Source organism: Branchiostoma floridae, chromosome 19 (assembly GCF_000003815.2).
Source record: "Branchiostoma floridae strain S238N-H82 chromosome 19, Bfl_VNyyK, whole genome shotgun sequence".
In the NCBI taxonomy this organism is placed as follows: Eukaryota; Metazoa; Chordata; class Leptocardii; order Amphioxiformes; family Branchiostomatidae; genus Branchiostoma; species Branchiostoma floridae.
The window spans coordinates 10,373,005-10,398,877 of NC_049997.1; the positions used below are offsets into that span (position 1 = coordinate 10,373,005).

The 25,873-nt window shown below is 43.2% G+C and overlaps 2 protein-coding genes across 3 annotated transcripts; one reads left to right on the forward strand and one right to left on the reverse strand.

Annotated features, from left to right (window-relative positions):
* Positions 1-105: 105 nt before the first annotated feature.
* On the forward strand, positions 106-3,869 carry LOC118406783. Its single transcript, XM_035807104.1, has 6 exons — positions 106-185; positions 523-630; positions 1,155-1,304; positions 1,880-1,993; positions 2,868-3,005; positions 3,278-3,869. The coding sequence occupies exons 1-6, from the start codon at positions 117-119 to the stop codon at positions 3,368-3,370; spliced, it is 672 nt and encodes a 223-aa protein (XP_035662997.1). The 5' UTR covers positions 106-116; the 3' UTR covers positions 3,371-3,869.
* Positions 3,870-5,595: 1,726 nt separating this feature from the next.
* Positions 5,596-25,669, reverse strand: LOC118406598. Of its 2 annotated transcripts, XM_035806750.1 has the most exons (4): positions 25,227-25,669; positions 16,687-16,761; positions 12,469-12,575; positions 5,596-10,759 (listed from the first exon to the last, which is right to left on the reverse strand). In XM_035806750.1, exons 3-4 carry the CDS (start codon positions 12,556-12,558, stop codon positions 7,367-7,369), a joined length of 3,483 nt encoding a protein of 1,160 aa, XP_035662643.1. In that variant the 5' UTR covers positions 12,559-12,575; positions 16,687-16,761; positions 25,227-25,669; the 3' UTR covers positions 5,596-7,366. The 2 variants fall into 2 exon arrangements, with proteins under 2 accessions (XP_035662643.1, XP_035662644.1); XM_035806751.1 differs by lacking the exons at positions 16,687-16,761; positions 25,227-25,669 and adding an exon at positions 16,519-16,584.
* Between the last annotated feature and the right edge of the window lie 204 nt (positions 25,670-25,873).

Genomic DNA, 25,873 nt, shown 5'->3' on the forward strand with positions numbered 1-25,873 from the left:
CACAACAACCGGCGACGTTGCGACAGAAACCGATGACGAATGCACAAAAACCGATGACGTATAAACAGCGACCGGCTACAGAACCACAGAGACTGGTGAAGTTTCCTCCGGCGGTGATGGCCAACCTTCCCGTAATGCCACCGAAACCCAAGGTTCCGCTTGACAGCAAACCGACGTATGAAATGGTTAGTCGTCTAAAACTGTCTTACATATTTTACACATTCTTTACCAACTTTACACTCTTTTGACATGGCAACATATAAATCTTGAACATAACAGAAAATCTTTCAACCGAGACTGGGGCCGATATCGACTGCCGGGCATCTTTGAATCGTTGCTGACGTCACGCCGCCTTTCAAGTCACGTGACTTAGGGCTGGGTCATTTCAACTTGAGATGGGCCATAGGACTGTCCGAAAGCTTGCTGGTTTTAGAAAGAGTGGTGCTTTGTTTACAGAAATAACGCATACAATATTTTCTATAACAATTAAGAATAAATCTATCTTGCCTGTTGTGTTTTTAGATGAAGTTTTGTATGAAAGACGCGGACTGTGACAGCACCAGCTACTGCGAGTCGAGAGAGAACCAAGTCGGCGTGTGCAAACAGGGGAGAAGACCGGCCGGCATCTATGTAAGTTATCTTGTGGTTACCAATTAACAATGATCCAATATGTTATGGTCGTCCTTGTGTGACTTTGCAATTGCTTTTAAACGATGACGCCGATGCAGCTTTCCGTCTACAAATACAAGACGGGGATGCGCCAGGTCTCCCGTCCGGGTGATTTGAAGTGAAACACCAACTCCAGACGAAAGGATTTGCTCAATCACACACCGGGGCATGCCCCTACTCTTTTTCGAAAGGTGTGGTGGGTTCTTAAACGTGCGTAGGGTGTGGCTCTCCCCAAACGCGGGACCTCCATTTAACTTCCTATCCGATTCCTATCCGAAGTTAGCTACTCATTTTCACCTGAGTGAAGTGGGGAAAGTGTCTTTCCCAAGATCGGTGTTACGACAGGATTCGAACTTCTCGGACCTCTAGGTCCTGAGCCAAACACGCTGCAAATTTTGCAACTAAACCGGAGGTCGGGTAACCGGGCACAGTATACGTTTGGCTTACGTTGATGTGAAGTTTGCTGTATTTCCCCTGCTCTGTAGGGCCAGGTGTGCGGACAGGACACGGACTGTGGTCTGGGCGGGCGGTGTGACCGCACTTTGTACTACGGCATCATGGGAATCTGCCGCGGGGAGAAGAAACCTGCCCCTCCCCGCCAGCAGTCGGACGTTCCGCTGCCTCCAGCCAATCCGGTAGGTAACATTACATGTACATCATCTACAATTTGATCTTGGGATCGAAAACGTTATCCCCCAAATGGCCCAAATAACAATTTCTCAAGCAACTGGATATGGTTTTGGAGACAAGCAGACGTTTCAGATAACATCCGTTATGTTTTGTCAGTAAAATGTTATCTTGGAGTCCTCCATTGATCAACCAGTTAAGTGTGTCACCTGCTTTCGTTTCGGAGATATCTTGCTCAGAGCTTCTGACTGGAGTGGTGCTTCTCGACAAACGTAGCAAATTTAGTGAGTGTGACTGAGAGATTTAGTGAGTGAGTATATTAGTGAGTGTGTGAGTGTGTGAGTTGGGTGGATGAGTAAGTTAGGTGGTTGAGTGAATGAGTGAGTGATCAACAGTAATATTGTTAGCAGGGAGTGTTGCTTGGTGCCCCTCTATTATCAAGTTCGTTATTACTATAGAATAGCACTCATGCAGTCGGATGATGTATATAGAGCTGAATGGGAAGCAAAAAAATAACTTGTCATCTTGAATAAAGTACCAATCGCACTTTCCGTACATTAACAGGCGTGGTCTTCTTTTCCAGATGAAGTACTGTTTCCGCGACAGGGACTGCACGATAGAACAGCGGTGTGATACCTACTACATGCCGCAGTATGGCTATGGTATCTGCGCAGAGGACCTGTCAGCCCTCTCACTGGTAACCGAATATATCACATGTATTTCCGTTTCTGTGGTTGACTTTTCCTCATGCTAGTGTCACATTTCCAACCCGACAACCATACTCTGTAGGGCAGTTTTCGGAAACGACAAATTAAAGTTCATGCGTCATTTCATCCTCTACTTCAATTTGTCTTGCTGAGCCCATCTTTAGACTGTCCCGTGGAGCCCTCATGACATGATGCATGTATGCGGGTCCCCATATCTTGATGGCTTTAGGAATATTTCTCACGTAAATATGTCTAAGCGCAGCAAAGCACACGTAGGCTAGCGTCATATTTCCACAAAGGGGCCCGGCTGGGCAGTTTAGGGGAGCGAAAAAACGATCTGAAAGAGAACAAAAACACAAAACGGACCAAAGATAATTCAACAAACTGCCTTGTGCATATCTATTGGCATAAACTCTAATTTGTCGTTTCCGCAAACGGCCCGACCGGGCCTTGGGTAGGAAATGTAACCTAGGCCAACAAATAAATCTGCAGAGTAGCACAGAAGAGGTCAAGTTTTACTGACCAGATGTGGCGATCAGCCGCGTCAGTAAAATGAAAATAAAAACAACAGCAGGACAAGGGTTACGTTACATGTGAATGTATAGATAAAGATGTACTAGTATTCACCTTCCCTTTCCTGCTCTCCCTACCCCAGGGGTGTCTGTGTAGCGTTGGAATCAGAACGAGTAGGTCCCGAGTTCGATACTCGCTATGCCCCTGCCCACATGACGGTGGAATGACGTCCACCGAGCCTCACGGCTAATCTGTTAAAAGGGGTGCCAAAACACCTACGAATCTGGTGTGCCAGTGTGTCAACATCTGCAAACTTTCCACTAAGACCTGTAAATTTTCCCCCCACCCCAGCCGAAGTCAGAAGTGCGGGAAGTTGTGCTGAAGGGAGCCCGGCTGTACGGGTCCGCTAAAACCTGCCGAGGGGACCGGGACTGTCCTAAATGGGAGTACTGCTCGGACCAGAGCGGGGTAACCGTCGGGTTGTGTACGGTAAGTCCAGTAAACACACACACACACACACACACACACACAAATAAACAAAAAAGCAAACAAACAAACAAACAAACAAACAAACAAAAATGTTGTCGCCCAGTAGGTGAAACCTTTTAATGGGTGTTTTTTTTTCGCTCTCTCTTCATTGTGAGGTTTTTAAGTTGACCGACGCATCTTGAGTTGTCAAAACAGTGGTTGTATCTGCTGTACTAAAACAATTGCTTATTTCGTCTGTCACTGTCTGCTAATGAATCTTTTGTTTCTTCCAGGGCCAGGACTGCTACCGTGATGCGGACTGCGAGGGCGCGAAATGCAAGTCGGGAAGTATGAATCCCAAACGAAAGGGATACTGCATGATGTAAACAAACGTGGAAAAATGCTATAAATGATATCAAGTTCGCACCGATGAAATTGTTTTGCTCAATATGCAAACCTCTATGCTACAAATTGAATGTTATTGACGATACCAAAGTAATATTTATAACTCCTATATCTTGCATTAAAAGCTCAGGTTAACCAAATACATATACAAATGTAGTCATGTCTGTGGACCAATGTCAATGAGTATCACTGCCACGCCAATAACGAATGGTGCAGTTCATACAACTTCCGCTAGATGACGTCAATGTATCATGGTCTCGTTGAACAGCTTCGTTTGGGCAGTGCAATACAAAATATAAACAAAAGTATATAGATGATGTTGGCTTGTTGCTGAAACTTTACCTCCCATTCACAAAGGGGCGATGAAGATCTAAAAAAAAATCGATATCAACAAAACAATGTGTCTGTGAGGATTCGGAGACTTTATGAATTGGTCAATAAGCGAATGAAGCTGTGAAATAAAACAATACTTAAACCATACTTCCGTCTTATACTTATATCTTTTTCCTCCATCTATCTATCAATAAGATAACTGAACGTTTTTGTAAGTTTGTGGAGCCTGTTATCCCATACTAAGTTTTCGTATCTGTTCAGTATAGAGACTTGGATCACAGAAGCGACAACAAACATAGCAAATACGCTCTTCTGTATTGTCTTACGGTGTTAATGTTAGTCTTATTACTATGCTTTCTATTACTACGTTAAGTTTTAATGTACCTGTGGGTAAATTTTAATTTCCTGAATATGTAATTCAGCGCGCTATGTACAGCGCTGCTATGTATTCAGCGATTGGTTACAATCAATAAACTATATATCATAATAACATTACGAGATCGCGACAGTAGTATCCCTTTTCCAAAATTTATTTTTCCAATTTACGGCATATATATTTGTTTGTTTTGCATCTGCTTTGTATGATATAAATTTTAATTTTGTATGGTCCGAAACGCGTGGATGTAGATAAAGTAAAATGTGTCGTTTTTTTTTTTCATAAAACATTTCCTGGTGAGGTCTCTCTTGTTCCGGTAGCTAACAAATACCTCTCTTGGTGACAACTTGTTACCATGGTGAGGGTATCGTCGCGTATCGCTGCACATCTGTCGCTAGGACGGGGAGTTCTTTTCTCCGGTTAGAGAGGCCAAATGCAACGTGCCGGGGAGGTATTCATTCATGGAATGAAGCCATCACAGTATTGTGGACTCAGCATACTCTCCAAGCAGAGGTTAGGCTCAGGCTGTTTCTTTTAACGTTTTTTTAGTCGTTTTTATCGGGCTTTCTATCTTTTTTGATATCTTGCTGTGTCAAAACCTAACTTGGCTGGCGTACTTCAAGAAAAATGACAAAATAAAAAGCCCGATAAAAACGACTAAAAACCGTTAAAAAAACAGCCAGCTCTGCTTGGAGAGTACCGGCGGGGCATTCATCCATGGAATGAAGCCATCACGGTATTGTGGACTCAACACTGTTACTGACTTGATTTGTCGGCTGAAAACTGAACCTAGCGTCTGGTGCTCTTAAGCCGGGTTCACACTTGCGTTTATATTCAAGTTCGTATGAGGTCCGTGTGGAATTCTTAGCCTCTACCAGGCTTCACAGGTCGCTGGAAAAATAGGAGAAATCGGATTCGAATACAATTCAGGACGTTTCGATTGAGATCTATCACTCTTCTTCAGCGTCAGTAGAAATAGGAGAAATAAAGACACGTAACATACCAGAGGAGCTAGTTGTCCGAGGAGTATGGTTTACAACCAGTTGACTCCCCTGGCATGTTATCTGGCTATATTTGTCCAATTTCTATCATTTTCCCGGCGACCTGTGGAGCCTGGTCTAGGCTGAGACTTCTATACGGACTTCATACGGACTTGAATATATAAGTACCGAAGGCATATATGTTTCCATTGCCATATTCATCCACTATTTATTGTCCCAAAGTTCGGCTTCTTTGTCAAATATAGGTCAATGGTATAGTTTGTAAAACAGGATTCTTTTCGTAAAGAGTTACATAATGTTAGGGACAATTAGGTTTTATCATAGAAATATGAACACTGGTACTTTAACCTACTACTAGTAGTATAAAGGTTGTTTTCCCCTAATCCCCCTCTCTCTCTCGATATCCTGCTCTTCCCCCTCTCTCTCAATCTCTCTATACGTTATTTGGATATATATCATTCAACCATAGAAAGAAACAAGTCCACAACACAGCAAATTTGGTGTTTTTTTACCAACCCTTTAATAACTTATGAAAAATCCCGCTTAGATATAGATTATCACTCGTTAGCACCAGTTTAAGATAAAAATCGTTCATAAAACTATGCAGAATAACAACATGTGGAATGTTTGTATGAGAAGGTACTACTATACACGGAACGTCGTTCCACGTGGTCTAAGCTAACCGTGCGATACAAATTGATATCTGTGTCGGAATTATTCAGAATACAAAATATACTGAAGAGTTTCTGTATATTTCTTGATACTATAACAGAGATCCTTGGAGCTGCCTGATACGTCTTGTGTTTGCATGTGATATACAGTTTGTAGCATACCGGAAACGTATATGTGCATCAAAGTAACACCTTAGTAACATATACATGTACATACAATACATTCCCTCGTGACATATGTTACTGCAATGTTTCACATAGTGGATTGTTTCCTCACAAATGAGGTTTGTCTGGTTTTGACGTTAAACTACATGTAAACATGTTACAAACTACTCTGTCCGTAGGAATGCTGCTACTGTACAGTATATGCTGTCTTCCTAATAAGAACTTGAAGTGAAACAGAAGTGAAACAGAAGGACTTATGTTACTCTAAAGAATTTATGAATTATCACCCAAGACACAGTGATTTTTCTTATCCTAGGCAACTTATACAGGTCAAATAAATTATGGCCATTATAAAATTCATCGCGTAATTCTGCAAAGTGCATAAATTAAAGAAAGCGTAGCATACTGGTATGGACTTGTTTTTTTTTTAGTTTTCTTGATTCTTAAGACATTGTAGTGAATTATCTCAAATAAATAAACACTAAAATCCTTATAAGGTACAAGTAACACAAACAGACAGAAACACAGATAAAACGCACTAAAGTAACAATATCCAGACTATCCTATCAACTTAAAAAACAAAACAAATAGAAGACCCACAATAGAAAAAAAGCTATTAGCTTCATATAAAACACCAAATTACAACCAAATTATATACAATAAATGACATTTTATAAATGTATATAGACCAAAGAGCAAAATAAATACATTTCAACCTCATTAGCAGTAGTATGACATTTTCAGAACATCGGCAAAGTTATCCGGTTATGCATTATGCATTGTGATGCAATGTTATCATAAGAAAAGGATCATTTTTTTAAGTCAAGAAATTCGATCAACATATTGCAAAATTCCATTTTATCAAGGACATGCCCTTGTATTCGTAAATAAAACATCCAGTGCATGGTGGGATCGTTTAGGGTAAAACAAAATGGCTGACCAAAAGAATTTCATGACGTCACATGCCGATGTTCTTTGACAGGAATACGCCGCAGATAATAACAAATGTTAGATAAATGGAAGTAGTAAACTAACTTGATCATAATTGCATAGTTAATGTCTCTTTTTGTACTTCTTGTGTGTGCAAATCTAGTGCTTGGAGTCACATTTACAATATTGAAATACACACCGTACTTCGCGATTCTTCGCATTCTTTTTGACAAAGTACGCCCAAAGTGTGATTGGGACATGTGCGTAATATAGCAGACTAGTATGAATTCTGAAGTACCTAAATGTTTGTTTTAATCTCTTGACAAGAGAATGCCACACAAATGACAGTGCGACCAGTGTCAAATAGGGTGTGCTAGTATTTCAATTCCCCATTTGACATTTGTTTTCGAACCAATAAAACCATTTTTACTTCTTAGAGTAGACAGAACAAAAATACACCTCTGAAAATATCTCGCCAGGACAGGTATCAAAGACACTTTTCTACACGACCAATTTTTGCAGGAATTTGTCGGTGTCGAAGTAATCGGAGTCGTCGTCTCCGCCACTTTCTGCTTCTGAACTGGACACTTCTTTCAGGCGGGATTTTGCCAGCGCTTCTGGGTCGATGACCAGGGCTTCGAACTCAAACTTCATTGGCTGATCCTGCTTGTACATGGCTCCTCCCTCTTTGGGGAAACAGACGCCCCAGTCGGTACCCATGAAGGCGGTGCAGTACTTCCCGTCTTCCTTACACTCGCTGTCAGACTTGCACAGCTGCGGCGTGGTCGTCTTGACCGGGCAGATGGAGATACCGGGGAAGAAGGCCGGTGCGTTGATCTTCGGCCAGCAGATGCCCTCGTCGTCACCCAGATAGGCGGTACAGTACTCGTCGATGGCACACGCGTCTTGTTTCTTGCAGAGTTTACAGAGGGTGGACGATGCTGGCTTCTTGTCGGGCTTGTCGTCTCCTTGGCCATCAGAGTCTGGTTTGTCAACCGGCTGGAACTGGATTTCTGCGACAGGAACTTGAGCAGCGGCCACGGCTACTGGCCAGCACACGCCCTTGTCGTTGCCGAGGTAGGCGGTGCAGTATTCTTTCGCCTTGCAGTCGTTGTCGTTCTTGCACAGCCTGATTTCCGTGCTCGGCTTGGCGCCATCTCCGTCCCCGTCCCCGCCATCTCCGTCTCCACCTCCGCCGAAGTAGTTACAGAAGCTCTGGCCCGGGATGGGGTTGGGAGGGCCCGGGACGCCGGCCTTGGGCCAGCACAGACCCTTGTCGCTGCCCTTGTACGCCGTACAGTACTCGGAGCTATCGCACTCGCCGTCGGCAGAACAGAGCTTACACGCGAACGCCGAGCCCGTCACGGATGTCAGCGAACTGGCTTCGCCGATCACGGCTACCGGCTGAGCCTGCGCTTCCAGTGCGCTCCCAGAGGGGGCGCTGCTGCCCGAGCTGCCGCTGCTTGGAATGGAGGCAAGGCGAGGGTAGCACACGCCGGTGTCGTCTCCCTTGTAGGCCGTACAGTACTCCGTCTCCTTGTTGCAGTCCGCGACGGTCTTGCACATCCTGAAGTTGGGGGAACCGGAGCAGAGGTCGACGCCTGGGACCAGGTTTTCGGGAACCAGCGGACCCTGGTTGGGCCAACACAACCCCTGGTCCGTCCCCTTGTAGGCCGTGCAGTATTCACTGGATAGGCACTCTGCGCTGCTGGTGCACAGCTTACACCTCACCTTACCCAGTGGGGTAGAAACAGTGGCCACGGGTTGTGCTTGTGCGGGGAGAAGCAACCCGAGGTCGGGAGCGCCGTTCTTACACACGGTCTTTCCGGGGATGACGTTGAGCAGACCGAAGCCCTGCCGAGGCCAGCAGACGCCGTCGTCACTCCCGAGGTACGCTGTGCAGTAGAAGCCGCTACCGCAGACCTGGTCCGTCTTACAGAGGTTGCAGAGGGTGGAGTCGTCGTCTTGCGGCACGGGCTGGTACTGCGCGGGCGGCACGACTGCAGGAGCGTCTCCTTTCGGGATGCAGACGCCCTCCTGATGGCTGAGCGACAGGAGGAAGGTGTTACAGTACTGACCAACGGGACAGTCCCGGTCACCGTTGCACCTCTTGGCGGAGTCTGCCGTCATCTGCTTGCAGATGGTTGAGCCAGGCACCTTCGGGGGCGTGGGTCCGCCTTGCCGAGGCCAGCACAAGCCGTCATCGCTGCCCAGATAGGCGGTACAGTAGTCCTGGGAATGACAGTCGTTGTCGTCCTTGCAGACAGTACAGATGACGTTTCCATTCCCGGGATCGCTGGATTGACGGAGATGTCCCGTGGCGTCGTCGGCAGCAGAGCGAAGTCCGGTGTTCATGGGCATGCACACGCCGTAGTTGTAATTCCCCATCTCAGTCCAGGCTCCGTGCAGACAGACTTCACCGAACCCGCACTGGTTGTCCTGGGAACAGTACTTGATGCTCTCGGCTTGGTTTCCTGCCGAGCGCGGGTCGCTGCTCTGCGGGAGGATCATGAGGTTGCCTCCGCCGGCGTGTCCGGTCAGTGACGGTCGCCAGTCCTTCGGCATGCACACCCCGTAGTCAAACCTGCCAAACTGCGTCCACTCGCCCCTCACGCACTTGCCTCCGACGGGGCAGTCGTTGTTGCCCTTGCAGTAGATGACTTTGGACGGGCCCTGGGACGGATCAGTCCCCATGGCACCTGGATCCATGTTTGCCGCGGCCAGGGGTTGGTTGATGAACATGGGGAGACAACGTCCGTCAGGGGAGCAGTACTCGCCGGTGCGGCACTCTGCGAAGGAGGAACAGCGGGCGTGGGCGACGTTGACGGGCGGGTTTTGTGCGGAAGGCGGCTGAGGGATGGCCTGCTGTCCGGGTACCCTCGGCATGCAGACCCCGTAGTCGAACGAGCCGAACTTCTTCCAACTCTCGGGCCTCATCAAGCAGTACTCGCCAACGGTGCACTCAGTGCTGGACTTACAGTAGTGGACCCTTGGCTGGGCCTGTGGCACCGGCTGGGCCTGTGGGGCGGCTGCGACCTGACCGGATGCCATCTGCTGGTTGGAGAACATGGACTTACAAAGACCCTCGTACGAGCAGTACTCGTCCTGGGGACACTGCGAGCTCATGGTGCATGGTGTCATCGCCGCCGGCCTTCTGGGCATGCACACGCCATAGTCGAACTTCCCAAACAGACCCTCCCAAGCGCCGAAGAGACAGTACTGTCCGCTGGGACACTCGATGTCGGAGTGGCAGTAGATGATGGAGTTAGGATCTCCCATCTCAGGGAGGGCGTTTCCGACGGCTAAGGTTTGTCTCTCGTACGGGTCGGCGCCCTGACGATGTTGGACCTCTGTCGGTTCGGATTGGAAGTGCACTGGGAAGTTGTCCGGTCCGTACTTGTATCCCTTGGGCATGCACACGCCGTAGTCAAGGTAACCGAGGTTGGTCATCCACTCCTCATTCAGGCAGAACTCGCCCGAGGAGCACTCATCGTTGGTGCTGCAGTACTGAACGACTTTGCTAGGGGCGCTCCTGTGCTGTGGCGGTTCGGCGAATTCGGTGAAGTCGAACTTGCTGTCCGGGTAGAGGCAGATTCCGGAGGCAAGCTTGCTCACCCATTTACACACGCCCCCTGTGGGACACTCCTTGTCGTAGTAACAGTAGTAAAGGTTATACCGACCGGGCTCTCCGGGAGACATGAGGTTCGTGACGAACGCAGGAGGGTTGCTCTCGCCGCGAGTCGGGGTCTTCGGGACGCAGATGCGGGGGAAGTCGCCGTCCACTTGGTACCAGGATGTCGCCGAGCACTTGAAGTTATGACCGCACTCTTGGTCTTCTTTGCACGGGACGAACGGGCTCTGGGTGTCGGTCCATCCGTCAAGGGACAGGCGTTCCTGATAAAGAAGCGAGAAGAAGTTAAACTAGATCTGTGATACTTTCATATACATGTTTTTGTCTTTGTTGTGACCTGTACTATAAAGCTCGGTCGGGCAAAAATGTATAATAGAGGTCTTCATTCATTCAATATTTAACAACAGCAAAATGTATTCTAAGTTTCACTCCGCAAGAATGTACACAGGAACGAGTAGAGTGGTGTCCTCTATTAAGGCACGTAAGATGGACTTTTTCACCGTTTCAAACTTTCTAGCCTAAAGAAAGACAAGATCTTAATAAATTGATCTCGTTTCTCGACATACTAGTAAAACGCATACAGGGACGAGTAGCGTGCACATGTCATCTATCCAGGCTCATCAACTGTTCAAACTTTCTAGACCAAAGACCAGATCAGCATATTAATAATTGACGTCGTTGCTCAACACAATGTCAGAATGTGCATATAGATATAGGTACAGGTAGAGTGTCAACTGTTTGTGAAAAATATTCTTTGGTAGAAGGGCCAGGTTAACATCTTGTGCAGCTGCATTGATGGACTACATTGACGAACAACAACACTTACTATACATTTTGTCCTGCCCGCAAAAATATTAAGAACGATATTTGAAAATATCATCGGAATTTGTTCGTTACTGACACATGTCAATCAGAACCTATCCTCCATTGTGTAAGACCTATTTTTAAAGTATTTCCTGAAGGCGATCGCGTGACTTGTGAGCCGACCCCCAGGACCCGGTCCCGACAATGTGTCGGATTTGTTACTAGCATGATTTATGACCTATCAATCAGAATAAAACTCTCCTGCCCGCAGCTGGACACAAAAGAGGGAAATATGTGACACTAGCAGCTTGCCGCTGGTAAAACTATCACATTTCAGACAGCCGGGGCATTAAAAGATTCAAAACATTGCAATATAAAGCTTCCGGTGTTGCTCATAACAATATATGACAAGCCACGCCTTATCATTGTTTAGAATTCCTATGACATGATCAAATGATGGATTAAAAAGTAATTATGATACATGCTGACAAAGGTTGATACGCAGCAATTAATAATGAGTCTGAGTCTAATTAGCGTCTCTCAATAATTGCCATGAAATTATCGTCATTGAGGGACGAAATTGCTCGATTCTATTAAGATCTTGGACATAGATTGTGGTTTAACAATTGTCTCCATAGCTTGCGGAATCCAAGGAGTAGACATCTCTAGTCTTATCACAACCATTTGCATCTGAGTGTTTAAAATCTTGAAAGCCTTTAATAGCTAAGGTAAGATTCTTTTATCAAGGCACTAAGTGCTTCTAGTGGATTCTATCATTAAAAGGGTTAAAGTATGCAGAGATAATGGCAGCATGCTCTGAAGAAGTTAATCTCAAATTGTTGTAGCTTGAAGATGTTCAGAGCACTCAAAGAAGTTGACCAAAGTCTTCTTCGTTACACAACCTTACTTGAATTCTTTAGTAAACGTTTCGATGACATCTGTCACCTTCATCAGTACAAAATGAAGCAAATACTACCTGTGCGATATGAACTAGATAGAGGCAGTGCAATCCGAACTTAACCTTTATACTGATGATGGCGAAAGATGGTCGTCGAAACGTTTACTGAAGAATTCAAGGAATGTTGTGTAACGAAGAAGACTTTGTCCAATTGATCTACCAACCTGATGAAACTATTTAATGCTCTAAAGAAGTTATTTAGATACTCACATTATGAAGAATCGTAGGGGCGCCAAGTGCGCAGTCTCCAACAACCATCAGGATCAGGATACCACACAGCATCATGGGATTGACCGCCATTTTGAGGACCAGTAGCCCTACAAGTACAAAAAAAAGCAGGTTGACTTTAGTTAACCATTTTTCACACTTCTAGCTTGTCTACATTACACTTATTTTGCAAATTTCACACATTTAGCATTCTAGAAGGAAGACGGTTCAGATTTAAGATCTAAATCGAAGATGATCATCTAAGATGTGAGGCTTGTCACTTGGGCGGAACCGTTCTTTTGTCAGTGATTGACAGCTTGTTTATACGAGTTACATTATTCTCTATGAATAAGCTCTACAATGTTTGGTGCCATAAATGAAGAGACAACTTAAAATCCGGTCTGTTACATTTTCCATAATCCTCGCTCGTAAAAAGGAGAAAACAAAGATCATTGACTTGTGCCTATAATTCCTAGGTTCCTAGGTTGGACTGCTTAGAGGAAGGGAATAGTATCTAGGGAAGAAGGAAGCTCGATCACTGATCACACGACCACAAGTTCCTTAAAAAACAACTACCCACCTGTGCTTATTTTACGAAATATTTGGAGGAAGGAAACGATATCTAATGCAGAAGGAAGCTCGACCACTGTGACATCTATCACACGACCACAAGTTCCTTTAAAAACCACTACTTACCTGTACTTATCTTAAGAACTGTTTGGAGGAAGGAAGCTCGACCATTATGACAATGACTACACGGCCACAAGTTCCTCTAAAACCACTACCCACCTGTACGCTACCTGTATATCCTAACTCGTACCTGGTCTTATGTAGACCTGCTGTTTATGACCCACCTATTGTTATCCAGGGATTACCAAAAGCCACATTGAATAGAATATCTATCCCCCTACGGGTGCTGGGCGTCGTCTGCTCATGTGTGATTTGTGCGCTCGGCTAATGCGGACACAATGTTCTATTATATGGTTTGAAGAGCAGACAAATTATTCATGTGGTCAGGGAGAAGGGGAGGTCTATTCTTACTAGTTACTGTTGAGATGTAACGTTACAGGTATGAGTTTGTGTGATAGGAACAGCTTAGAATACTCCAAAGTTGAAGCACTCAAGCTTGTGAGTAAGAGTCGATCACAGTTTTCTTTAGCTTGGCAAGGTAGAGCTATTTCATGTGGTCAGGGAAGGGGAGGTCTATTTTTTTACTATTTCCTGTTGAGGCGTACAGGTATGAGTTGGTGCGATAACAACAGCTTAGAATACTCCTGATTTGAATCATTCAAGCTTGTGAAATAAGGTCTGAGCGTATGGCTTTTATTTTACCTTGGCAAGGTAGAGCTATTTTGTATGCACTATGGAACACCTAGGGTATGGATCAGTGGTTGTTGACAATTTGGAAGCCTGCCAGAGGTGATTTCCCCAAATCCTACATAGGAGGAGGGGCGTGATTCCCAAAGCGCACCAAGAGGGTTCTATTCAACACCTGAATAGAACCTCCTCGACCAAACAAAAAGTTTTTCGCCCAAAAGGTAAGATCCTAAGTGTCCAGACATTCGCACCACGTCGTGTGTGTCTTGTTCTTGTGAACAGGTATGGTGGGAAAATCAGCGTTGCGTATCGGGGTAGGTAATTTTATGACCCCAAATATGACCATGGGGACACCATTATCTGTAAACTTTATGTGACCATTTTTTCTAGTCATTCTCTTCTGTGTGTAGCACTGAAGTTGTGCAAGACAATAAAGTTCTGAAGAACATTGTTGCCAGCGTGAACAATACAAACACATGGGTCTCCAAAACCTGATTAACTGTCAGTGTTCTATATGCATTAGGCACCAGTGTATCAATCACACAAATTACATGCAATCACTTATCTCTTAACTATGCGGCCGTTTAGCCGTTGACCTCTGCACATAGCACAGAATTTGTACAAAGATACTGTTGCTAACGACCCCGATACAAACCTATGGACCTCCCAACATAGCTGAATAATTGGCAGTGTTCTAAATGTATTCAGACAGACCAGTGTTTTAGTCACACGAAAATTACACTCAATCAACAATTAACAATATGGATGTTTAGCCATTTACCTCTGTATGTAGCACTGAATGTGTACAAAGATACTGTTGCCAACCAGTCCGATACAAACCTAGGGACCTCCCAACAAAACTGATTAATTGGCAGTGTTCTAAATGTATTCAGGGAGACCAGTGTTTTAGTCACACGAAAATTATACTCAATCGCTTTTAACAATATGGATGTTTAGCCATTTACCTCTGTATGTATGTGTACAAATATACTGTTGCCAACGAGTCCAATACAAACCTAGGGGCCTTCCAACCTGATTAATTGGTAGTGTTCTAAATGTATTCAGAGAGACCAGTGTTTTAGTCACACCAAAATTATACTCAACCACTTTAACTATTTGGATGCTTAGCCATTTACCTCTGTATGTAGCACTGAATGTGTACAAAGATACCGTTGCCAACGAGTCCGATACAAACCTAGTGGCCTTCCAACCTGATTAAATGGCTGTGTTCTAAATGTATTCAGACTTGTGTTTTAGTCTCTGTGTTCTAGATGTATTCAGACACACCAGCGTTTCAGTCAGACGAAAATTAGAGCCTACCACCTGTGGAACGACAGGAATTCCGCCATGTCTGTGGCGCTAGTGAAGGTGAGAGCGGTAGGGGACACCAACTGTTGTCACTAGAACAATGTTATCTGTGCCCACACACGCTCTGGGCTATGTCTTAATGTGCCGCAACAATGGGTCCTGGAATGTCCGTCTGGAGACATCCGCACAAGGCGACACAGGGGACATCTTCTGCACTGGTCTAGAACTTATTTAACACTTTGGTGTCAGTTCTTGCAATTGGCTAATGTTCCGGTATTATTTGAAATATTTTAGGTGCAGTCAAACCAGAATTTTCTCTGCACGAGGACCACCTGGCCAATTTTCAGGAGACATCCGTACAAGGTGACACAGGGGTCTTCTCCACTGGTCTAGAACTTTTGTTCTCTTTTGTTCACTTTTGTTTCAGTTGTTGGAAGTGGCTGATATTCCGGAATTATTACTTTCGCCAAGAAGGTTATATTTTGGGTAGCACTTGTGTGTGTGTTTGTGTGTGTGTGTGTTTGTGTGTGTGTGTGTGTGTGTGTGTACCTGGATAGGTCTTCTTGCTGAGACCTTAAAACGATCAAATTTTGGGGTCCCTAGAGGCTTGTCTGATATATTTTTGGAGATGCAGTTAAACCTGTACTAATAACCACCTCTGTAGGAGGACCACCTGGCCATTTTAAGGTCTTATTTCTCATTGCTCAAGCATGAATGGTCCTGTTTATAGCGACCACCTGTCCATGGTGACCATTGCCACAAATAGGTCTGACTGTACGTTTGGTAGACATTAGGCCTATAGGGGGCACTGATTTATAGAACCAATTGAGCCACAGATAGGGTGAAATCTTGCCGGCTTAACCTCTAGTGTATATCAAAAGAGACATCGCACCTTAATTTATAGGGCATCTTCAAATTCCAAACAGACAACTATCCCTAATCAGAGATAATGTGAGGAACAGATACAAGAGAATATTTCAGTTCACAAATCTTTGCACCTTAGAATCGTGCCCATTGTTCGGAGTCGCACCTCAGGACATGCCGAAATGTGCATCACATAGCTGAGATGTTTACCGCACAACATGCACACAAGGATGGGTCCTTTCAGTTCGTGTTGTACAAACGAGAACACACAAATGCTAAAACAAGCTTGGAAACTGTAGATGTAGTTTGTGTGCTAAAACAGTCATCCATCCATGAACGAAACAGTGCAATCCAGGACTAAAACATCTCACCTGCCACTTTGTAGAAAAGGTATAAAGCGATGCAAAAAAAGATACAGAAAACACGTTTGGAGTAACCGATGTCATACGAGTAATGATATTCAAGCTCAACAGCATAAAGTTGGACAGACTCCAACCAGGATCCACACATAGCTACAGGTGTAACGTACGATACAAAAGGTGTGCAAAACATCAATCAACATACCTGGGCAGGTCTAAAGAATCAGCAGTTACAAATGTCCACTGGAAGATCTCAGAAGAAGACGTCTTTCAAGTTTAACAGTATAATGCTGGAAAAACTCTAACCAAGATTCACGCATAACTACAGGTGTAACGTACAATAGAAAGGTGTGAAAAACAACAATCAACATACCTGGGAAGGTCGAAGAAATCAGCAGTTACAAATGTTCACTGGAAGATCTCCAAAGAAGACGTCTTTGTCGTCCACCTGGATAGGAAGAAATGAGGTCGTATCTTCAGGTGAGTTTGCTGAGACAAAGAAGTGCGCGCCCTACCCGTTGCAGATGTCATATATATGGCGTCAGAACCGGAAAGGCCGGGTCAGAGAGAGGTGAAAGAAAAGGCGACAGGTAAAGACAGGAAATTGCTGGTTTCCGTTGAAGCATGCATGTCTGACGGAGGATCAACGCTGATATCAACATCCTGTTTTCACTGTTCTAAGTCATGCCTCTGGATTAAACGAGCTCTTCGTATATGGCAAAGAATGAAAGTAAGAAACAGACAATGTTAAGTGCTCTTGTACAGTCGTTGTTTTGATATTTTCATAGTTAACATGTTTTTTAGGACTCATTTGTAGTGATCAACGTTGATAGCAACATCCTGTTTTTTACTGTTCTAAGTCATGCCTCTGGATTAAACGAGATCTTCTTAATGTAAAAGAATGAAAGCAAGAATCAGACTGTACGCTGAGAATGAAAGCAAGAATCAGACGTTGTTTTGATATTTTCCCCTTGTAGTGATCAACGTTGATATTAACACATTGTTTTCACTGTTCTAAGTCATGCCTTTGGAATAAACGAGCTATTCGTATATGGCAAAGAATGAAAGCAAAAAGCAGACAGTCGTAGGCTGTTACATAATGCTCTTGTCCAGTCGTTGTTTTAATATTTTCACTGTGTTTAGGACTCATTTGTAGTGATCAACGTTGATATGAACACTCTGTTTTCACTGTTCTGTCATGCCTCTGGATTAAATGGGCTCTTCGTGTATGGCAAAGAATGAAAGCAAAAATCAGACGGTTGCGGACTGTACCATAATGCTCTTGTCCAGACGTTGTTTTGACGTTTTCACTGCGTTTAGGATTGCTTTGAACTGGTCAAGGCAATTAAGGGGCACACGTGCCTATCAATGGGTCTCTGCTATGTTGATTTTTCTTAAGGAGAAAAAATAAAGCAATCGTCACTCTTCTGAGCTAGTGATGCCAATAACGTAAATATAAACCGCCAGTCACCTTTTTCGAAGAAACCTACATGTTATGTTATTATTGCAGAATTGAATCTAGATCATGGATAGACATGTCTCGTTTCGAACATTAGGTATATGCTTACACATTTATTACATAAATGTTTCATTGAATTCTGAATAACTATAGTTACAGGATGTCGCATGAAAACTTTAAGTAAATAACTTTCTCCTACTAACATTTTTGATTGGCAGCTATTGCAGCAACAAGAGCACCATGTATTAGTGACTGGTCAAATGGTTTATAAAAGAGGCTCTACCCGGTTTCCATAAATACGCATAAAATCAATTACTGTTTTTACCTAGAACCGTAATTAGGTGCCTTCAGAAACTAGGACCGAAAATCACAAAGTACCCATTGGATAGAAGATTGCACTATTAATTAGAAACCATGAGGTGTGAATAAAGGCATTCCTCAGCAGAAGCCTGAGGTCTACATTTCTCCAAAGATGTGGTTAATTGGTTTAATAAGGCGCCTTTAACTAGTTTCACAGGTAGTAGGTTCTGGTCCCTGCCAGTTTAGACTGGTTTGTAGAAATGTAACGTACAATATGATGCATTAGAAGGTAGAATAGTCATATTACGAGTATGAATGCTAGGCTTTTTCATGAAATGTAAACATGTATAAACAATGACAAGAAGGCAAATGTAGTGACAATGATTATACATCATTTGCAAGTTAAGAAGGTGTTACATTCTTACAATATCTTCAATCTGTTTTCATAATGCCAATAAATTTCCCTTAACATGATATTTCTTCTTCGTGATACCTCATTTAAAATGCTACCGAATACTAAACATATCTTATATATTTTATTTATCCAACTATTGTGGCCAGTGCCATTAAGAAATCAGCAACTTTCGTCCCTATGTGTTGATTATAGTCATGTCTGATGCAGCTTTGACACTACAGCCCATGAAAAATGTAGTTTATCATGTTTCCCAATAAATGTAGTTAAGGGAACACATTGTTTTACAAAGTATGACGCAGGTAGTTGGTCGATAACGACGCCGATCACAATGCAAGAGCTCCCAAAATCTGATTCTGCAAACTACTCTTGATTTATCATAGAAACAAAATCTTCAGGAAACATTCATGCCTCATCGGACATCCTGGATTCATAGAGATTTTACAATGTGATGACCTAATGCCCTTCCCTGATATGTTTTTATCCATATAATACAAGAACAAAGGCCTTGTGAGTCAGAAAGAGGAAATGAAGCTAGCTGATGGTTGACCACCTCCTACGTGTTTGTGGATTTGGCCTAATGCTCTTCCCTATTATATATATCTATCTATCTATATAATTATGATACAAGAACAAAGGACTTGTGAGTCAGAAAGAGGAAACGAAGCTAACTGATGGTTGACCACCTCCTACGTGTTTGTGGATTTGGCCTAATGCTATTCCCTATTATATATATCTATATATCTATATAATTATGATACAAGAACAAAGGACTTGTGAGTCAGAAAGAGGAAACGAAGCTAACTGATGGTTGACCACCTCCTACGTGTTTGTGGATTTGGCCTAATGCTCTTCCCTATTATATATATCTATCTATCTATATAATTATGATACAAGAACAAAGGCCATGTGAGTCAGAAAAAGGAAACGAAGTTAACCGATGGTTGACCACAACCGATATATTTGTAGAATTGACCTAATGCCATTTTCTGTTATATATACATATATATCCATATAACTATAATACAAGAACCTTGTGAGTCAGAAAAAGGAAACTAAGCTAACAGATGGTTGACCACATCCTACATATTTGTGGAATTGGACTCATGTAGATGATCGTGTTTACACTGACAGTAAGTATGATAACGTGTAGGTGGACTATTTCCTGCCCATCCCAGTCCGAATGAATCTGCCCACATGTACAACTAGGACCAAATTTGGACACAGCACGTATACGTACACGTGTGTGGTCATTATCTTAAGGTTTCACTTGCGTTTGCGGGGACAGTGTAGAGTAGAGATGTGTACCTTAACAAAGCTCAGGTTAAGTTCCAGACTTGTCATCTCCAAGCATATCCAATGGTAGAATAAGTTAGTCTAAAAAAGTACCAGAGAAGTGAAGCCTACCCAAAAGTTAGTTTGGCTATCACTTCCAGTCCAGCTTCACTCCTCTGTCAGTCTTTGATACCTTATGCTACCGTAGGATCTGCTTGTAGATACAGACCTGTACTTGTACCTAAATAAGCTTGGTCAATTATCTCTAGGTTATACATGGAGTCAGATGTCTTTTGTTTGTAGTGATGAATTGTAATTTCGACATGAGATTTTACATAAGTTTTCTTGCTTTTCAACTGCAAGTTTATACAAAATTGTCATCTTTAAGTTAATATAGAAAAAGTGTTGTCCATTGGTACTTCAGTAAGTTCAGTTTTCAGGTACACCAGATGTACAGGTCCGGACCTGTTCCTTTTTAAATCAATTTTACAGGTACAGGTACAGGTACAGGTACAGGTACAGGTGCAGGTACGCGTATACCGGTACAGGATGTAGTATACTTTGCTTTCAGTTGCATCATTAACCTGTTTATAAACCAGTACGTCTGTCACAGCATATCACGATCACCTTTTCCTCAAGGCTGAATTTTCAATGCAATCAATCATTGTCCAACCAAAAACGTCAATCAGGAAGTGAAAGGAAGAACATAGCATTTGAATAAAGTTGTCTATCTGACTTTTCATCTGTGCGGCTAATTCAAACATAGATCGGGCATTGACCATGTATGTTTTTGAGGATTTTACCAATGATAAAACGATGCAGTCAGCTGAAAGAGGTCAAAGTGTATGTCTAATCAACTTAACAACATGAATATTCATGAACATGGTGAAGATTACCGAGAAACCATACATACAGTAGCAACATGCTCCAGGCTCATACTAGCATCTATACATAGCATTCTTATCAATGTGCCTTACTAAAGGGTCGCCCTTTCTGAGTCATTGTCTTATGCATCACAGTAGAATCTATCTACTGTGCTCGTAGCAAACTATACTTATTTGAAGTCAAACGATTGCAAAATGGATTTTTTTAAAATACTGTATCTAAATCAATCTTTTCAGCGTCATTACCATAGGTCAATTGCAAGTTTGTTTGATACAGCTTAGTTTGTTTTTGATACCATAATTTCATTTGTCTACATCGGGTTGTGTACATCAGACTTTTCTATTCTCGTTTCATGCGTCTGTCATGCATGTGTATCATATGCTTGATTAGTGGTCGCTTGCGTATAAGCCATTTCGCATAAGTGTGATATACTGCATTGTTTAGATGTTGCAATCAAAAAAGTCAAAGGTCACGTGATGTCAATGTTGTGTCACATTCTTCATGAACATTAAACCATCATCAAGAATGCGGTAAACCACAACAAGACCACAAAAGTTGTATCTGCCAAAAATTGGCATCTTCGCGCTATTTCACTGCAAAAAGCCATGAAAACTGCAAATCTTTAGATCATCTATACTACTTAAGGCACAACTTGTCGTTAAAAAGGGGACTCATTTGATGAGGCGATGGTATCCTCCTATGTTTTGTGACCCTGACATTAGAAACCAAGTCTAAATCTTCTAATCCATGGTGCCACCCACCAATCCACTTACTCCTGACAAACACTGTAAGATCTACCAACAAAGGCATTGATGTACAGAAAGCAGTGATCCACTACCAGCTAGGTGTGTGTGTGACATAGCCAGGCTTTTGTGTTCGTTGTTACGGGGTTACGCGAGTCTCTCATAGCCTTGGGACCAAAAAAAGATGAGTCAGTTGTTGTTGACTGCAATGAAGTGAATAATCTATCCGGGTTCTTTGGAAAATCCTCGAAGCATCGAGAAAACGGAATGTCAACTCTTGCTGTTTGACATCACTGAACTGTTTTGTCAAAACATCTGACTTGCATGGTCAGCAATGTTGGGGTTTAGAAACTGTGGTGTATAAACAAAAGAAACGTAATCTCAACATAGTTGCTAGGATATTCTCTTTTCTGTCCTCTTCTGACGTCTGACATCATACTGACGTCATGTGCAGAGCACATCATACGGGTGCCACCTCGCATAGATCAGTTGAGAGTCTAGGTACTTAAAGCTAGAACTACAGGTGGGTGTTCGATGACTGTAAACAACAATTTATCATATTAATATTCAAAGCACACCTGGTAAACGCAATCGCTTGAACAGTGCATCACGGGTCGACGGACCCACCTGTACAATCTGGAGATTTCTGAACGTTACGCCTTAAAAAAAAACGCCTTAAAACTTTCCAGGTGGTAGACATTCTCAAGTTCGTCCAAGAGATGGCAGACAGTCATACTTTATAACCTACAGTTCACACTTTACGACCCGGTGACAGTTTAGAAGAAGTGATAATATCGATTGTATATGTTGCTTTTTAAAACATAGATATGACGATTTCTGATTTTGATTTGATTGTCTTAAATTTTTTCAGGTGGTAGACTTTCTAAAGTTCGCCCAACAGAAGGCAGATATATAGTAGAAGTATACTTTATGACCCACAGCTTCCAGTTAGAACTATTGGACGTTTTTATGATTGACAGAGTCTATGTGTGATATAGAATTTGAATGTGACGATTTCTGATTGTAAAATGTTAGTCTCAGAGTTTTCTCTCAGTGTGTATAATGTATGTAAACAACCGACAAAAACGACCAATTCTAGTCAGAATGACATTCTTCATGTAGTTTGTTTATGATCTCTCATTGTCTTGTGTTGTTTCCTTGCGTGTGAACTTGAAGACCTCGTAAATTTGCATCTCCTGAACTTTTGAGAGGGAGAACAGCCTTCTGAAGCATTTACTTGCTAACGATGGCAGATTACAATGAGGGTCAGAAAAGAGCAATCTGAGTGCAGATCACTGCAGCTGTGTTGTGAACGCTCCGGGCCATGGATAACACCGAACCAGCCATCAAATAATCAACATGACAGATTCTAGTAGACAATGTACGGGCATCTGGCCTATAGGGAATTACATATAGATGTGGGAACAGTCGATGGAAACGAATTTTTTTACCTGTACGTGACTCTATGTTCGGATTTACATCTAGCTTTAGTTCACTTCCTGTCCTGTTAACTGTTGATATTTCTATGATACATAAGGTGCAAAGCTATGTCTGTTAAGACAAATATAATTTTCCAGTGATACTTCAGCTTTTAGAAAACGACAGTGATGCTGGTATTTGCACAAAACTTTGTTTGCTGTAGAAGTAGGGCAGGGGAATAAGTTTGGACAATTGCAATGTACGTTTTCGGCATACAGATATCGGGGTGGGTGCTTCGATAAGGAAGAAAAATGTTGTTATTGTTATTGGATGGGAAGACTACTCTCTCTTCGCAGCCAGGGGCTGAAGAAAGAGTAGTTAAGCTCTGAGTGGTCGCAGTCACACTGAAAATACCAGCAACAAACGACAGGGACAGTTTCATACAGTACAATACTAGTAATTCACGATTTCGGCATAAAAATATCGAGGGCATTGCTCCAGTAGAAGGATATCATATGGCATTTGTGATGATATTAGGACAAAATTCATTTCAGTAATATTCGACACCCTCCAAAGTGTTGATCTCCAGACTACCTTACGTAAAAAATGTCGAAAAGCTCGTTAAACGTCTTTGCTTGCTGCCTAATTGTTGTCGAGTGATCGTTTTGCTGTTTACAGCATTATTCGCCACTTACTTAAACACGTATTACGCCGTTTAAATGGTTCTACCGCAGCATTTGTGGGATTTTGACTACCGGGTGTCGAGCGGATGGTGTCAAATGGGCTTTTAAGATATGACAGGTCTGCGCTGTAAAATGTACGAACTGTTCGAATTGTCCACACTTCACGTTCTGGAAGAAAGTTCTAGAGAGGTCGCGATTGCGTCATCCAAGGGCAACCACCTTTATGGTGTAATGCAAAGGCTAAGGTCGCAAGGTGAGTACAAGTTGACCCGACCTACGTGGTCTATGTTGTCGTCTTCAGCACAATTTAACACCATCGTCCTGGTGACAATTACGCCAGCACTACACAGACGAGACTACCTACCACAAAGAGAACCAATTAAAAAATGGAAAGGAAAGCTCGCAGACTCGCCATCACGATAGAGACTTGCGCTGAAAGCCGGCGTATTGTACAGTAAATCAATTCGCTATACCGGAAAGACATGGGAACTCACCAATGGGCCTTATAAAGGGAGAACCTAGGATAGATCTGTGAACGCTGCACGATCCGTAATGAGTTGTTTTCCACCGTACAAAGCATCGCTTTAGGGCAATGATAATATTTTGTGTTCGTGCGTAAGACACACTTTTAGTGGTTTCTGTCGAAATGAGGAGGATCTACAACCTTATGGCAGCATTGTCACACAAAGAGCTACTTATTGGCACTATAACAATGATTTATACGTTAGAAAACTGAAGTAAAGCGAACGTAATTGCTGGAGTTAAGCCCAAATAAAATCAAATTGTAGACTGTATAAACCATAGACATTGTAGACAGTACAATAGACGGTACAGACTCCATGGTTCAATCCTAACAAGGAGACTACGGCAGGTATTTGTTTTGCCAGCTCGCCAAATCACCGTTGACCTCCACAATGATTAATTCTTGACCTACTGAAGACGATAATGACAAAATCACAGCCGCAAAGCGAATGAACAAGAACAACAAAAGCTAGTATTCAACAGCCCTTGGCTGCATGATATTCCAGTTCACAGAAAAGAAGAGGTTATTTTGTGGGTTTTCAAAGGTCGGAGGTACAATCCGGCTTATTGTGTGCGCTGGTCTACTCAAAACCGCCCACTTCTGTCCGCCGAAGTAGCCCGTATCGTTTCAGTACCTCATTTTTAGTCAATAGAGTTTTTGTGAACTGCTAAGTTGCGGTTTTGCATATCGTTACACCGTTGTCGTCTGCGGGCAAGCAAACGTCGTAACTCAGCGAGACCCTTGACAAAGATTTAAACGTAATTTGTCGCCACGGTACCGCCACATAGACCTTGGCATAACCTACTCAGCTTGGCCTTCAGTTTGGTAAATGAGTTTAATATGTTTACCTGTGCGTCAGGAGTTTTACGTGGGAGAGTTCACACACATCATTTGTGCAACATGGCACCCAAGGCCAACTATACACTAGGAACACCTGGATTGATACCTTAACATTATTACCTTCCAACAAAAGGCACTGGTTTCAAGTACAACCTTTTTTGGTTGGATTCGTGCTACTGTTTTCCAGGCTTTCGTCTACAAGCAATGAGTTATCGATATTTGATTTTTAACGACCAGAGTCCAAAGTGTAGTCCATAGGCGAACAATACTTCCATACAATAGTTTTACAAGGGTCTAAAAGTCAGAGAGCAACAAATCACAAACGTTAGACCTCTAAAACAGGGGTTGGAATGAGGTGAGTTACGGGGACGTACCTTATGAGGCGCCGACTGAATGAGTGAGAGCGTGCCGGACTGTGAGTACGATCGCTCTCCGGTAACCTCCTGTCGTGGTGTCGCCCTCAGCTGCCAAAGTCTCTACCCGGGTTTGGTGCCCCCTTCTCCAAAAAGCCGTCCCACAAAGCCGAGCGCGTTGTGACGTCACGATTCGAACACAAAAGATGGCGCCGTCGGGGTCTCCTCGCCGCGTTAGCGTCACAGAAAGGGACCACGAAAATGTGGGACAAAAGCCGAATATTAATGACAGGGCGACCTTTTACAACAATCGTTTCAAACTGCTTGTGAGGTGATTAAGTCTCATTCCATCTTCAGGTGGGTCTGGTATAGCCTTTGGTGGTTTGCCGACAGGTGTGCAAGAGTCCCTGTCACCGTAGATTGCCCAGGTCGTCCATACTGCGTGACACCCCCTTTGTTTATGTCATTTTAAAAATGTGTGATTCAGCCTACCATCGCCCCGAGCGACCCAGAAAACTCGCCGGACGAGTCGTCATTATAGAAAGGCCTCGAATTCAGTAGAAAGCCCTTTCTCTGCTAATGTCGCCCGCTTTGTTTACAAGTCATACGTTATATGTTGAAACTATTTGTTTATGGAAATCTCGAAACTTCGCGACCGTGAAAACTCG

Excerpts from the sequence above, each read along its gene's own strand:
- LOC118406783 (XM_035807104.1), top strand. The coding sequence starts at position 117 with ATGGCCAACCTTCCCGTAATGCCACCGAAACCCAAGGTTCCGCTTGAC. Across the intron at positions 1,994-2,867 it reads ACCTGTCAGCCCTCTCACTG|CCGAAGTCAGAAGTGCGGGA; the intron begins GTAACCGAATAT and ends CCCCCACCCCAG. Across the intron at positions 3,006-3,277 it reads TAACCGTCGGGTTGTGTACG|GGCCAGGACTGCTACCGTGA; the intron begins GTAAGTCCAGTA and ends TGTTTCTTCCAG.
- LOC118406598 (XM_035806750.1), bottom strand. The coding sequence starts at position 12,558 with ATGGCGGTCAATCCCATGATGCTGTGTGGTATCCTGATCCTGATGGTT. Across the intron at positions 10,760-12,468 it reads CCCCTACGATTCTTCATAAT|GAACGCCTGTCCCTTGACGG; the intron begins GTGAGTATCTAA and ends CTTCTTTATCAG.